Consider the following 15,693-nt stretch of genomic DNA (forward strand, 5'->3'; position numbering starts at 1 on the left):
CATGTTTTGAGCTAGTTTCGGGGTTAAAGGTCAACTTAAGCAAGATTGAGTTATTGGGGGTGGTTCTTTTAAAGGAGGTAGTTGGTGATTTTGTGAGGCTATTCGGATGTAAGTTGGGCTATTTTCCTTCAATATACCTTTGCCTCCCCCTATGCACAAGTAAATTGGCTAAGGGTCAAGGTGGTGCCAATTTAAGAAGTTTAGAGTTAATGAATTCGACTTTGTTAGGAAAGTGGATTTTGAAGCGTGGAGTAGAAGAGGATAGTCTTTGGAGAGAAGTGATGGGTAGGAAGTATGTGGTAGAGGAAGGGGGTAGATGGACAAAATCTTCATCAATGTATAGGGCTTCTTCACTTTGGAAATTTGTGGCCTTGCTAAAAAGCAAGCTTTGGGAAGGAGTGGGTTTCTCTTTGGGAGATGAAAGGAACATCAGGTTTTGGGAGGATGTCTAGTTCTGTAATCAAAAGTTGAGTCATGTATTCCCCTGACTAGAAGGAATCTTCGTAGAGGCAAATATATCAATTGCCCAATGTTTCTCTTCACATGGGAGGAAACTATTTGGGTTCCTCCTTGCAAAAGAAATTTGAATGATGAAGAGGTGGAAGAATTGATTAGGCTATTAGATATGCCGAGTAAGGTGCATCCATTAAGTCTAGTATAAGATTCGTTGGTATGTTAAAAGAAAAGTTAGGCAAATTTTCGGTAAAATCAGTGGGGATTCTTTGGTGCATGGTGTGTGCCATACAGCTCACGTGTGGAGTGCTGGTGCTCCTACAAGGGTGGCAGCTTTTGCTTGGCTAGTGGGTAGGAACAAGATGGATAAATTGTGCAAGTGAAAAATGGTCATTCCAAATGTGTGTTTGATGTGCTATATGGATGAGGGATCTATTGACCATCTTTTTATTCATTTCCTTTTGCCAAAAATTGTGGGAGTGCTTCCTCAATTTGTTTGAAATAGTGGGTTTCCTCAGGTGCTATTGAGCAGTTTTTCTTTACTTGGCATGGCAGGGGCATTAGGAAAAGTGGGAAGAGAGTTTGGCGTCTTTGCCTATTAGCTTCGATTCGGTTCATTTGGTTAGAGGAACAATTGGTGTTTCAGGAATTGGAAGTGTCAAATATTGGAGGTCTTCAATCTGGTGAAACTGAATGTTATGGAGTGTTCTAGAATACCTTCCAAAGATAGTCCTTTTCCCTAAATATGGTTTATTTGTAAACGGTTTTCGTTTTTTTTTTTTTTTCCTTTCTGTTTTTGTTTCTAATTTTTTGGCTTTGGCATGCATTCAACAAAGGTATCATCGTTTAAAAAAGGGGGGCGGTTTTCCCTTTGCATTTTTTTTTTCCATATATATATATATATATATATATTGTAATTTGGTGAAAGATGTGATGGGCTTCATTCGAGAATTTTGTAAAAATAGTATGCTCTTAGTAGAGTTAGGAGCATCCTTCATTGCGTTAATCCTAAAGAAGGGGTATTGTCTAAAAGATTATTGGTCGGTAAGCTTGATATGTGCTCCTCACAAAATACTTGTTAAGGTCCTAGCATCCAAGTTTCCGGTTATTCTTAGGCATAACATATCCATTGTGCAGGGTGCATTTGTGGAAGGAAGGCAAATTTTGGATAGCCCTTTGGTGCCCCACAAACTTATAAACTCGTAACACAAGGAAGGCAAAAGTGGCATTGGGTGCAAATTAGATATGGAAAAAGTATATGATCATGTAGATTGGCCATTTATGGATTATATTTTGAGTTGGATAGGATGTGGGGAGAACTGGAGAAAATGGATACAAGAATGCATCAACTCGGTCAAGTTCTCAGTCCTAGTTAATGGATCATGCAAGGGGTTCTTCATGTCATTTAGGGGACTCAGGCAAGGGGACCTGCTATCTCCTTTTGTTTTTGTGGTGGTGGTAGAAACCCTGAGTAGGATGTTAGATAAGGGGGTTGTGGAAGATCTACTTGGTAGCTTTAAGGTGGACAAAGGGGATTTTAAAGTGTCCAGACATCACAGTAGCTCGGTGCTTCTCATCCCAAGGGGCCAAGGGGGATTGGACACCTCCATGTTGAAGAAACCTACAAGATGACGAATTTGAGGAACTCGTGGCCCTATTGAAGCAATTATCATGGCTGATCCTATCAGCAAAGGCCAACACCTTGCATTGGAGGAAGAACAAATCAGGTAAATTCTTGGTGAAATCTTTGTACAAAATGCTAAGCAGTGCTTCTCATGATACCGACAAGGTGTATACCTCATTTCCTTGATCCTACGGTGCTCCTTCAAAGGTGGTTGGCTGCCTTCGCTTGGCTAGTGGGCTGGAATAGGGTGCTAACGGTTGACACTGTGAAGAAGAGGAGTTTTATACATCATCAATGCTTGCATTATGTTGGCGTAGGAAGGAGACGGCCAAATATCTCATCATGCACTATACATTTGCAAGGGAGGTATGGGAAAACTTCTTCAGGATTTTTGGAGTGTCACGGGTGTTGCCAAGGACACTCGAGGGGTTTTTTAGGCAATGGCATGGAGGGGGTAATGGTAAGAAGGGTAGAGGAGCGTGGAATATGGTATTGCTAGCTGGGCTATGGGCAAGGGGGGTATTTTAGGGCTTGTCCGGAAAGCCAAGGGGGGTATTTTATAGGGCAAAATTCAATAAATTTGAATTGACATCAGCATCCGCCAGTGTTTTCAGTAGCGAAAACGCTACGTAGCGTACACATGTAGCATAATTCCCTGGTAGCGTAAGCTACAAGGTATGTAGCGTAAGTTATGCTGCATGTAGCGTAGCGTAGTGTGTAGTGTGCATAGTGTAAGCTACTTGAAATCTCATTTTTTTCAAGTGTTTTTCTGTGTTATTTAAACACCTATTTTAAAATGGTGATGACTTGTACCTATGACACATGGCACTTCATTAAACTAATGGTCCATATCGTAGATAGAGCACATAGATCAATCCGGACTATCCAAATTGTGGTCTATATAATGAATTTGTGATGTTTCAATAAATAAAAAAGAAGTCATACTTAGAGATGTCTAAAGGCAAAGAGAGAGGGATTTTGCATGGAAACAAGTGGTTGATGATCCAGATTCATAGTTAAGAACTCATAGAAATTATGCATTTTGTAATTCTTATCATATGTTCTATTATTTTAATTAAAAGTATTAAGGATTGTGTAGCTTACGCTGCACGCTATAAAGGGCCAAACACCACGCTATACGCTACGCTATTTAAAACACTGGTGTCCGCATAAACTATGCAGATATATCTTAGCTGGACAGGATTGGGGAGCATTGTATTTTTTTGTAATTCTTTGCGTTGTGCAAAAAAAAAAAAAAAAAAGAAGAAAAAAGAAAAGAAAAGAGTCAGTGAACACGAGCAATTGCTTTCTTATCTATATGAAACAGTGAGGCACATGTATCCAGTAGGGGCTTAATCTCTATCGTAGGTTTGAAATACATTTTGGAACCACAATCTGTGTGTTTGTTTTTCAACTTAAAAGTATTTTCTTCACAATTTGATATGCACTTAATGCAAAACCAACAGGTGTGCTAGCAAGATCATAATCTTTCCTGGGTTCTTCTATCTAATTTTTACTCATTCTCATCGGAAGTTATATTACTGTGATGTCTGAATATCGATTGGAGCATCCTCTTCATTTCATTCTCAAGGATCTGTCGAGTATCATATTCATTCAAACTCTGAATCTGTTTCTTTGAAGTTTTTTGTTGATAATCTGCTTAGTGTTCTCAGGATGCTTCTTATTTTTCAGGTGGGCCCCACAATATACCGCAGCAGAACCATTTTTGAGGATGCAACTCCAGAGTTGGTTAGAGATTTCTTCTGGGATGATGATTTTCGAGCCAAATGGGATCACATGCTTGCGTACTTTAAACTTTTGGAGGAATGCCCTCTTATAGGGATGACAATTGTTCACTGGATAAAGAAGGTGAGTCTAAATTATCATCTATATCATTAGACTTCTGCATTCTTATTCATGTTTTGGGTCTCTGGAGTTTTCTGTTTTGGTCCTTGATTTATGTGTCTGCCATTTCCAGTTCCCTTTTTTCTGCAGTGATCGAGAATATATCATTGGTCGACGAATATGGGAATCTGGGAAGACATTTTACTGTGTGACAAAGGTATGGGTTGTGACATAATATTCCTCTAAACAAATCTTTCTTCAAGTTGTTCATCAATTGTACTCCAGATTTATGGATTACGCCCTTTGTATTGGTTATTTTAACCCCTTCTATAAATACACACCTGGACCATGTTCCCTTTTCTTGTTGATGGTACTTTTTTGCTTATGGACTGAAAGAATATCAGTTTGATCAGTGACATGGGAGATGTGCTTTATTAGAAATGAGAAATGCATTTAAAGGAAATCAAAGGGGGCAAAGACCCCACAGCCCCCTTTTCTAATTCTATCAAGAAAGGTGGTCAGTCAACTTCTGGATCATAATGAACAAGGTGTAAGGCCTTGGGTACCAGTGGAGTTAGGCATTTATGGAGCCTGTCTCAAATATCCAAGTACCTAAGTGCCGATATCTACATTATAAGGGTACAGCGATTCTGCCCACTGAGAATAGTTAAGGGTGGTTTAATGACTTGGCAATGGTGGCAAACAGCTACATTCGATCTGATATGACATTCTAAGTTCTTCTAGGTCCTTTCTATTTAAGAATTACAAAAAAATCATGTAAACAGAGAAAATATGAAAATGAGAACTAAATAGTAAAAGAGAATGTTACCACCTCTTCATGTACTTCCAATAAATTCACCCAAAATGCCATTGATTTCTGTGAATGTGCTTTGTTTTCCAATCTTTCCACTCATGAGTTTTTTCTTTTGAAGAGCTTTGTGTGTGTGTGTGCGTCCGACTACTTGGCATGTGGGGCCCACCATGGTGTTCCCACCGTGAAAACCGTGAAAATGGGATGCTCCAAAAATAAGGTCAATCCAACTATTAGGTGGGGCACATCATTGAAAACTATGAACAACCACCCAAAATAACTTACATTCATGTTAGACCGGCAAGATGTCATACAAACACCATCTCTCAGGGATGTCCAACGAGTAACGTGCAAGCATCTCTGTGTGTGTGTGTGTGTACAAAGGAAGAAAGAGAGCCAAGGCAACCCAAAACAAAACAGCCACAGACCTCTCCACTCATGAGTTATCGACCCAAAATATCGAAAGTGGTCATTTTGGGAAACTTCTTGGTCAGCAATCTTAACTAATTCCTTGTTTCCACTCCTTTTGTTACTAAAATTCTACTCCATATTCCATATACTTTGTTCTAATCTAACTAAATTTAAATCTTTTAGATTCTAAAGCGCCCCTCCAGAAATCTATCTGTGTTTATGCCCTCCCTCGTCTTGTCAATCAAAACTATCTCGTCTGTGAACGACATATACAATGGGATCTCTTCTTGCAAATGCCTCTTTATTCGTCCATAACCAATGGGAAAAGGTATGGGCTCAATGCCGACCCCTAGTGTAAGCCTATAGTAATTGGGAACTCACTTGTCTCTCCACCAGTGGTCCTCACATTTGTTACACTCCCTCATACATATCCTTAGTCATGTCAATGTTATCCTCTTGAAACTCCTTTCTTTCCAAACACTCACTGGATTAACTCTCTAAGGACCCTATCGTAAACTTTCTCTAAGTCAATAAAGACCATATGGAGATCCTTCCTCCTCTCCCTATATTTCTCTGTCAATTTTCTAGGTAGAAAATAGCTTCAATGCTACACCCTCTCTAGCATGAAACCGAACTGATTTTCTGATACTTTTGTCTGATGCCTAGGTCTTTGCTCAATCACTCCTGAATGTTTCATAGTATGGTTTATAAGTTTAATCCCATGACAGTTAGTGCTGAAACCCAAGAAGGCTACATACCTTACTCTAAACACTACGTACCTTACTCTAAACTGAGGAAGAAAATTGGTAATGTAATAGAATACGCTTAACAGATTCTTCAGCTCTCAACCGCGAGTAACAACCATTCATCAATATTCTGTTACGGTGCCAGAGATGATCGATAGTTAGGATCTTGTCCTTGCCCTCAACCCAGCAAAAAGCCACAACAGCATACAGGCATTTAGCTTTCCCATTAACTGAAACAGAAGAATTATTTGGATCCCAACCACACATCACATCATAAAATCGTTTCACCATAAATCTTCCCAGATCCGATGATTGCGAACCCAGATTGCTTTTTCCAAACCTGATCTTGGAATGAACATCTCTTCAAACCAAGCTAGCAGATCAGTGTAGTGATGATTTCTTCATCCCTGAGATGCCTTCTGAGCTTGATATTCCACACAAAATGTCCACTAGATCTTAACAAGCAGCTTGCCATGGAGGCACAGCCAATTCGTATAAAGCCTAAAACTGGGCCAAGAGAAGCCTGTCCCAACACCAAACGTCAGACCAGAAAGAAACTCTGTTCCCACTGCCCAATTGATTCCTGATTCCAGCGCCAAGTACATGCTTCATCTGATGGATAGACCTCCACACAGCTGATACATGATTATGTGGCCTATCGGGAATGTCCCAACCATTTGTCTCATCCATACTTCTCCACAAGGAGTTGATTCTGCAGATTATTACCCTCTGTGGACACTTTCGAAGCCATTTTCCTAGGAGAGCATTGTTTAATTTTTGAGGCTTCTGATGTCTGGGCCCTCTAAGCATTCCATCTGATGCCGTCCTCTCAACACATGGTGCAAAAAATCCCAATCAACTCTATCATATGCTTTCTCCAAATCAAGCTTGATTGCACACCTTCTCTTCCTGATTTATACTTAGAATCCAGACACCTGTGGGTTGCTAAAGCTCCATTCAGAATCTGACAGCCAGACAAAAAAATCTCCTTGAGATTCTGAAATCACCTTTAGGAGAACATGGGCCATTCTCGAAGCTAGAATGGTAGCTAGAATTTTATATGGACCTCTGCCCGTCTTACCTCCTCTTCCGAAATGGTTGATTCCAGCAATTCTGTTTTCTTCCGAGTTCATATCAAGTTGTAGATTATATTGTTTAGGTCTATTGCCCACATCAATAATATATAAAGACAAAAACAAATCAACCAACTGACCGCAAATTTCCTGGCGGTTTCTCCACCTTTCTTCCCTCGACCACAACAGACTGGATGAAGTTGTTTCTTCTACAGGCAGAAGCAATCCTATGGTGGGGGGGACTTATGTTTTCTATCCCCCACATCAATAGCCTGAGCCCACTGTCTCCATTTTATCTCTTCTTCAGTCACCTTCCTTTCAAAGTCATCTTTCAGAGAGCGATGAAGAGCAGACTCTTCCTCCAGAAGGTTTTCTACTTATCGTACCGATCTCTTTTGTCATGCTTCTTGTAATCTGGCTGCCTCTTCTTCTCCCCTAATGCACAGTGGCAAATTCAACCTACGACCCTCTGCATCCAACTGCCTCTTCTCCCCCAATGCACAGTGGAAAATTCAACCTACGACCCTCTGCATCCAACTCCTTCCAGAAGCACGATCTCAGAGTGGACGCATTCGACCAATAAACTGAGCAAAGGATCCACCTGAAACCATCCTGCTGCGAGATGAATTGAATGGAGACTGAGAATTCTCCAATCCAACTGTCGACTTTATGGAATCTAGAGCTGTCAATACTTCCATAGGCTCCCCGAGAATCTGAACTCACCCATTCATGTCATGAACCACTAACCATACCGTCACACTGATCTGATAATGGAATCAGATAAATCTGCCATCCTTGTCTCCTGAATCATTGCTAATTGGACTTTAAGATTCTGGATTGTCTGCTTTATTAGAGCTCTTTTCATGGTGAAGCTCATGCCCCTCACATTCCAAGAAACAATCTTCATGGAGCACTCCGATTCCCCCTTTCCTGTCCCCTTTCTGTCTTGGACCACCCGCTCTTACCTCTTTGCTAAGCAGCCCCTTATCGTAATTGATAAATGACGAAAGATTTTGGATTTCTTTTTTACCCCTCAATGTCTTCTTTGCAGATGTTGCAAGGTTTGCCTCTGATTCACGATTTTGTACCTCCAGATTGCGAAGGATATTTTGTAGATTACCTTCAACAGAGAACACAACCACCCCTACTGTGTGACCTATGTTGATGACCATTTGATTGATCCATGGTGTGTCTCCCTCCCAAGAACTTTTACGAGACCAAGGATCCAATTCATCCGTCTCCTCTGACTCATCAATCCATCTGATCCTTCTAGATGTTTTGTCCTCCTCTCCTTGCATCACAGCTTCCTCCAGTGGCTTGGCTTCTTTCCTGAGGCAAGAGAGGCTTCTGATTGGTTCTCTGCAGCTGCACCAGTCTCAGGAACAAGTGAGGGGGAGAGTTCAACCCTCTAGAAATGAGAACAGGCTACCTTGGTTATGCTGATGGATTAAAGACAATGGAGATGGAGAGCTATTTGAATTTATAAAATTACTCTCCCCACCTACCTCAGGAGACACAAGGGCTGAGCTCCACACAAACTTCCGCCAGCTTCCATTCCTAGAGAGTATGTGGTTGACTTGCCCTCCACATTAATAATCCTGACGCCATCAGATGGTGTGTCTTCTGACAGGTAAACACACCTATCGATCTCAACATGAATCTCTGGGGATGAACTGCCATCCCATGACGGTTCACCTCTGCCTCATTATATGCCTTTGGTTTGAACCTGACCCAGGCTTAGATCTACACCCAAGGCTATCCTTAGCATCTCTCCCTTGCCATCCTTTCTTCCACATCACCAATCGCTAGGGCTGATCCATCCCCTTGCCTCCTCTCCTCCGAGTGACTTGAGGCAAGTTGGCTCCTCTGCACCAAGGAGTTCCTCTTCCCCTTCCAGGGCCTACTGGCAAGGACTTCCGCCAGTGATCACTGTGCTGATCTGAGAGGTTTGGTTTAGCAGCAACCTCCACATCAAAGAAATTGTCCGAAGCCAGATTTGTATAGATTTCACATCTTCCAATTCACTAGCATCTCGAACCTGAACCCTTGCAAATTCCAGATGGTTTGAATCAAGGGATGCCTTATCCACTTCTAATACCTGCCAAAGCACTAGCCCAGCACTTTAATTGTATCCTCTGTACAGTTAGTAAGAGGGATGTGGAAGATGGGGAACCACTCAGATCTATCTTTGAGATTTTCTTCTGAACACCATGGATCAGTCAAATGGATCGGATTCTTTCCCCTTCTTCTGACCACCCTCCATTCTCCCATGTTTAAACCATAGTTTAGATTGTGTAGGGAAAATATCAGCAGCACAATGCCTAGATAGCAAGTTGGAAGAAGTTGATTGGTGCAACGAGCAAAAAACCATGGGGTTGATGATCTCCGGAGATGTTGTATATATGGCTACTTCATTGGTGGCTGTGTTAGCCGAGTCAAATGGAGTGCAAATTTTATAAAACAATTCATCTTTTGCTATTTTCTTCTCTCTCCCTACTTGATATGTTTATCAGATGGTTTACGATTTAGTGCGCATCTATTACCATTTAATAAATGGCATCACTTAGGCCCTATTCGGATAATGGGAAAAGAAAAAGAAAAAAAAATGTAATTATTGTCCAATGATGATTTCCCAAGATTTTTATAAGTGAGTCTTGTTTGGATAGCAATTGGAAATCTCATAAAGCTCTCACAATGGTTACCTTGTATGTTGTGCGTGAGATTTAACCATGGTGTTTAGATAATGTTCTAAACATTTGATTTTTGAAATCCAATATTTTCTTTTCTATCCTCTAATGTAGTGAAATGTCCCATCGTGGGAAAAATTATCCATTTTCATTTCATTTCATTTCTTTTTCCAATATCCAAATAGGGCCCCATAGATAATAATAATAATAATAAAGAAAGGAAAGTCGTGTTATCCAATTAGTCAATAATTCAGGTGGCTGAACCAAAAAGGCCCATTTCAGTACTTTCTTGGAGGGTGTAGTCTTTCCCCTCTGTCTTTAGCTTCATCACTTGGGAGGTCCCAGAATTTCACAATACATTCTCAAAACCCATCATATGTATTTACACTTCGAGGTAGCAGTGAAAACCTTTGAGAAGTAATATTTTCAAATTGCTATGCTCGTTTGTAGTCTGTCGTTCTGAAATGGTAGCCTTGAATAGTGCTCCTTTTCAATCTATACTTGCTCTATGCAGAAACAAATTATTTTTTCTACCATTGAGTTGGCTGGGAGTTGGTTCAGGAGCTGAAATACATCTGTGCATCTGAGTTTAGAAGATATTCTATGCTGTGTAGCTTGCACACAGACACTTGTGTCAGTGTTGGACATGGATATGTGGTATTAGACATTGTGCTTCTAGAAGATAGATTCCTCCATGGATATGGGTTTTTAGAAGACACTATGTAACTTGGACATGGACATGTGTCAACGTCATATGTTGGTTACAGGGTGTCAAACACATCCTACATGGCTTTTAAAAGTCAGTTTTGTTGACATGTGTGTACATATGTTTAAAACATAAACTATTATATTTAATAGTGTATTGTAATTATTTATAGAGGTTTTCATTATACAATGTTTGGGCCAAGAGTTTGTACAGTATTATTTGGGTTTTCAGTTCGTGTAAATTGGACCAGACCTGTGGTGCAGAAATCCAAACTGTTGATATTGTGTGCCATGCTACGAATGGTCTGTGCCGTGCACCAAAAACCTTCCAGATGGAAAAGCACTTAACCCTTAAGTAGGTGGCTAGCAAATAGATGATTAAGAAAGAAAATTCATACAACCAAAACAAATGAAGGAGAATAAGAAGTCAAATAATATTCTGTAGTTTGGATCATTGAACCATGGGCTGTGACATACCCCACAAACCCTTGATCCAAGCATTGTATAATGCCTTAGGGGGCGTTTGGCACAGGGTATTAGATGGGATTAGGTGGGATAGAATTGCATTTGGTCCCATGCAACTCCATCTAGCATTTGGAGAGGATGGGAAAGGTTGGGATTAGGTGGGATGGAATTGCATTTGGTCCATGTAGGATTTCTGTGGATTTTGAAATCCACTACACATGTGGGCCCCACATTGATGCATGCGTTTATCCATGCCGTCCATTCATATACATTGTTTACACGTGACATTCTAGTTATATATGTGTACTAGTAAATGACATCTATTTTGAATTTGGTCCGTTGCTTACAATTCCATGGTCCACCAAACATGATTTTGCTTAACCCGGTGTTTTCGCGCAGCAAAAGTTTTATCCCAAACATGAGATTGGATTACTACAATACCATGGTATTTCCAGACATGCAATCATTGTGCTATAAGGATGTTAATCCCATCTAATACAATTCAATACCATTCAATTCCATGGACCAAACACATCCATGCTACCAAACAACTATGGGATTTGAAACCCCCTCGAATCCTCCCATATCCATGGTGCCAAACGACCCCTTATTGATTATGGTAAAGACGGCCAGTTAGTTGCTATGGCCATTATTTCTATGTTACCACTTGTTGATTTGTAAGAGTATCTCAAATAATAATAATAATAATAATAATAATAATAATGGCAGAAAAAGGTGGAGAAGGATTCATATAACTGACCCCAAGTAGTTGGGATAAGGCTTAGGTGATGATGAGGAAACATAAAATAACGATGCCACTTATTTGTAAGTGTTATGTGTAAGAGAGATGAGAAATTAGTCAATCATCTCCTTAGTAGGTTGTTAGATCCATTTGGAATCATTCTCTGAAGCACTTTGGTACTTCAAAGTCAAATGGGTGTTGGAGAGTGCCTCTTTGATGTTATTGCAGGATCGACTGCAGGCCCTTTTTTTGTTGTGGGGTAGGTACGTGGGGGAATTGTTCCCATTTGCCATTCTCTAGGGGATTTGGAGAGAGAGAGGAATGCAAGATTATTTGAAGAAAAGGCTTCATTTATGGTATCAGTGGCTTTCTCAATTGTTTCCATGGTGCTGGGCTGGGCTCTTATGCCTTGTGAATTCTTAGGGACCTCTTTTGTGTCTTTTATGGATGCAGTTGTTTTTTGGGTAATCTGGCCAATGGGTGGGGCTTGATACTTTCTTGCTTTTTCTCCTTTTGTTCTTCTGTTTGGTTGCTTGTGTTTTTTTCCTGCCTTGGTCCTGTGGAGATGGGTCACCTTCCATTGCTGCTTGTTTTGCTCTGGTATTTTATTTCAATTAAATCATCGCCTTCCAAAAAACTAATGATAAACCTAAAAATTAATTGCTTATATATGTACGTATGTAACAGAATCCAAAAATAAAAGATAACAATTAAAAAAAAAAAATGTTTTTCTGTATGAACCATATCTAAGGAATCTTTGACATGGACGTGTTGACACAGAATTTTCAAAAAGTTCCTTGCCTATGTTACATTTATTTAGCCATCAACTGGCATAACCTTCGTCACTCTCTGCCAAGGTGTCCCGTATCCGTTACGATATGGCCGTATCGGCCGATACGTAACGGTAACGGCCGACCCCGTTATGCGATACGGGGTCGACCCTGCTGCGGGCCTTCTTCTTGTTCTTCTCTCTCTCTCTTCTCTCTCCCCCCCCTCTTCTTTCCCTCTTTTTCTTTTCAGTTTCGCTCTCTCTTCCTTCCTTTTCATTTCGTATCTGAAAACACCAACTATATAGCTGCTGTAGATACGTGTCATGCTAAGCTGAGCGCTGACACTCCTCGAGCTCCGAGTTGTACGAACGGTTCAAAGGAGATCAAAGTTACATGGGCTCCACAGTGATGTATTTATTATATCTACACCGTTCATCTATTTTTAGAGATCATTTTAGAGCATTACCCAAAAAATGAATAATATCCTAAGATCTTTTGGACCACACCAAAAATGGCAGCGGAGATAATGATTTTCACCGTTAAACAATTCGTAAGCCCCACCATAATGTTTATTTTCCATCCAATCTATTCATAAGGTCAAAAAGACCTGAATGAAGAGGAAAAACAAATTTCATATTGATCCAAAACTTCTGTGATCCTAAAAAGGGTTTCAATGGTAGACGTTCAATCCACCACTGCTTTTTGCACTGTGGTCCACTTGATAATTAGATCTGTATTATTTTTCATGTCAAGCCTTAAGACGAGCTCGTCAAATGAATGGACGGTTTAGATATAACACATACCTCATGATCAGACCCACAGGACTTGCTGACATCAAATGAATGGACTGCCTATGAGTTACACAGCACGTCGCATGAGTTGATAAAAGGTACACGTGCCACGTGGGCCCCACCATGATGTATGTATTTTATCCATGCCGTCCATCCATTTTGCCACATCATTTTAGGTCATGCTCTAAAAAATTAGTAAGATCCAAATCTCAGGTGGACCACATCATAGGAAACAGTGGTTATAGAATGCTCACCATTGAAAATTTCTTGGGGTCCACTGTAATGTTTATTTTCCATCTAACCTGTTAATAGGGTCACACTGGCGTGGATGAAGGGAAAACACGCATGTCAGCTTGATCTAAAACTTTTGTAGCCCCAATAAATTTTTAATGGTGGTCATTTAATTATTGTTGTTTCTTATGGTGCGGTCCACCTGAGCTTTGGATCTACCTCATTTTTGGGCTCATGCTCTAAAATTATTTGGCAAAATGGATGGACGGTATGGATATAACACATTCATCACGAGTGGGGTCCAAAAAACTTTGACACTTGTGTGCTAGACTTCACAATCCGAGTCCTACCTAATTCGGGCCCTTAAAAAATTGTACACGAGACATGTATTAACTTAAAATTTACCAATTAAATTATGGATTGTAATTGCCAACTCAAAATGCCAAAATCAAATTGTTTGAATAGTTTTAATTGTTAATTTGTGGATGCTTATTTTTTAAAATAAGGCCTTTTGATTTATTTTTTTCATGATTCACTATCCAATAAATGTCCATCAATTCACAAGTGGGATAATGCCAATAAATTGCATGAATTTGAGGCTGATTTGGGGCATGGATTGGTCCTCCAAGTTAGGCCCAAATTGGCAAGGCCATCTACCTAAATTTAATTTCATTTTTTAAAAGAACTATTGGGAGAAATGATATCAAATTGTTAAGTATATAAATTAGATATTTAGAAAATTAAATATATGAAATTTGTAGTCAAATTCAGGTTATCTGGTTCATAAATTCATCAGACAGTCTGATATAACTTCTTACCAAAGAGTGGACCGTTACACCACTATAAACATGTTCCAATTTATAAATGAATGCATATTTGGAATGCTTAGAATATTCCGGATTTAATCCATATTTTTTCATATTCTTTTGGCAAAAAAAATAAAATTGCATCGTTACGGGCCATTACACCCCCGTATCCGTATCGGTATCGGAGGGCACCGTTATGCCAACCAATTCCGATACGGGATACCTTGCTCTCCGCGGAGGGTGAGCATCATATAAATTAGATGAGTTAATCATGATCCCATGGATGAAATTAGCCCAGGATATCACAAAAATCAGTTTACACTACCACTTCTGACACCCCCTTCTCTCTGTCATGAAATTGTTCTCTGGTATTTAAACTGACCCAACATTCACTTTTTACAATTTCAAACTTTTTCAGGGGGTTCCATATCCAGCACTACAAAAGCATGACAAGCCAAGGCGTGTGGAACTTTATTTCTCGAGCTGGCGCATCAGGGCCAGTATGAATTTTCTCTTGCCTATCAATTGTGATAATTTTATGGACCGTTGTTAGGTGAACATTTGCATTTTCTTATTTAGTTTGTATTTGAACATATGTCAGTGGAATCTCGTAAAGGGGACAGACAGTTATCTGCATGTGAGGTGTCCCTCGTCCATTATGAAGACATGGGAATCCCTAAAGATGTAGCAAATGTTGGCGTCCGTCATGGGATGTGGGGGGCCGTTAAGAAATTACAGTCTGGCATGAGAGCTTACCAACTTGCGAGAAAGTCAGAAGCCTCACTATCTCCAAGCGCGCTGTCGGCAAGGATAACCACTAAGATTTCTGTTGATGATGGCATCGATTCTCCAGACCCAGCATCCGGGATGGAAGGAAAAGGTCAAGCATTGGATTTGCACAGGGAAGATCAAGGTGTCCAGTGGAAATGGGTGGTTATAGGTGGGACGGTTGCTCTCGTCTGTGGACTTCAAACAGGTATCATCGGTAGAGCCTTGTTGCTTGGTGCAGCACAGAGGATCGCACGAAGGTAGGCAAGTTTTTGTTATCTTTCAGTCCATGGGAGTCATGGATCTCTGATCATAACATCTTCAATGCATGGATTGTTGTGAATGGGAGATGAGCCTGCATACATAAATCTATATTTACATATAATTCTTTTCAAGTGAGATTTGGATCACTAAGTCATGGCCCTCTGTTTGTAAACCAACCGAACTTGTTTGTCATGTTTAGCATCCTACCTTATTAACATGGTGTGTATGCACATGCCCACCATCCATTTTCATAGAAGTGGTGGGAAGTTCCATAATGTTTTCTATGAGCATTTTCCAGATGAGCAGGTATGGATTAGACACTAAAGGGTCTGATAGGTGCATATTCTAGATGCTAACTTCTCTTCTTTTTATATGATTTCCTTCTCGGTTCCCATTTCCCTTGGGCTTATTTGGCCTTGGGGAATTGAGAATATGAATTTGGTAAATCCATGAACTTGTCAAATTCGTTGATTTGGATTTAATTGGATTTGGCAAATCCCA

General features: G+C 40.2%; 1 protein-coding gene across 1 annotated transcript in view; it reads left to right on the forward strand.

Moving 5' to 3' along the window:
* Positions 1-15,467, forward strand: part of LOC131248994 (uncharacterized) — a 31,021-nt gene extending 15,554 nt beyond the window's left edge. The window contains exons 3-6 of the mRNA XM_058249537.1: positions 3,770-3,946; positions 4,056-4,139; positions 14,579-14,660; positions 14,762-15,467. Of these exons, the coding sequence (XP_058105520.1) occupies positions 3,770-3,946; positions 4,056-4,139; positions 14,579-14,660; positions 14,762-15,192 (774 nt within the window). The 3' untranslated portion in view covers positions 15,193-15,467. The remainder of the gene's footprint in view (positions 1-3,769; positions 3,947-4,055; positions 4,140-14,578; positions 14,661-14,761) is intronic.
* The last annotated feature ends 226 nt before the right edge of the window (positions 15,468-15,693 follow it).

The sequence above is a fragment of the Magnolia sinica genome, chromosome 6 (assembly GCF_029962835.1).
Source record: "Magnolia sinica isolate HGM2019 chromosome 6, MsV1, whole genome shotgun sequence".
Lineage (NCBI taxonomy): Eukaryota > Viridiplantae > Streptophyta > Magnoliopsida > Magnoliales > Magnoliaceae > Magnolia > Magnolia sinica.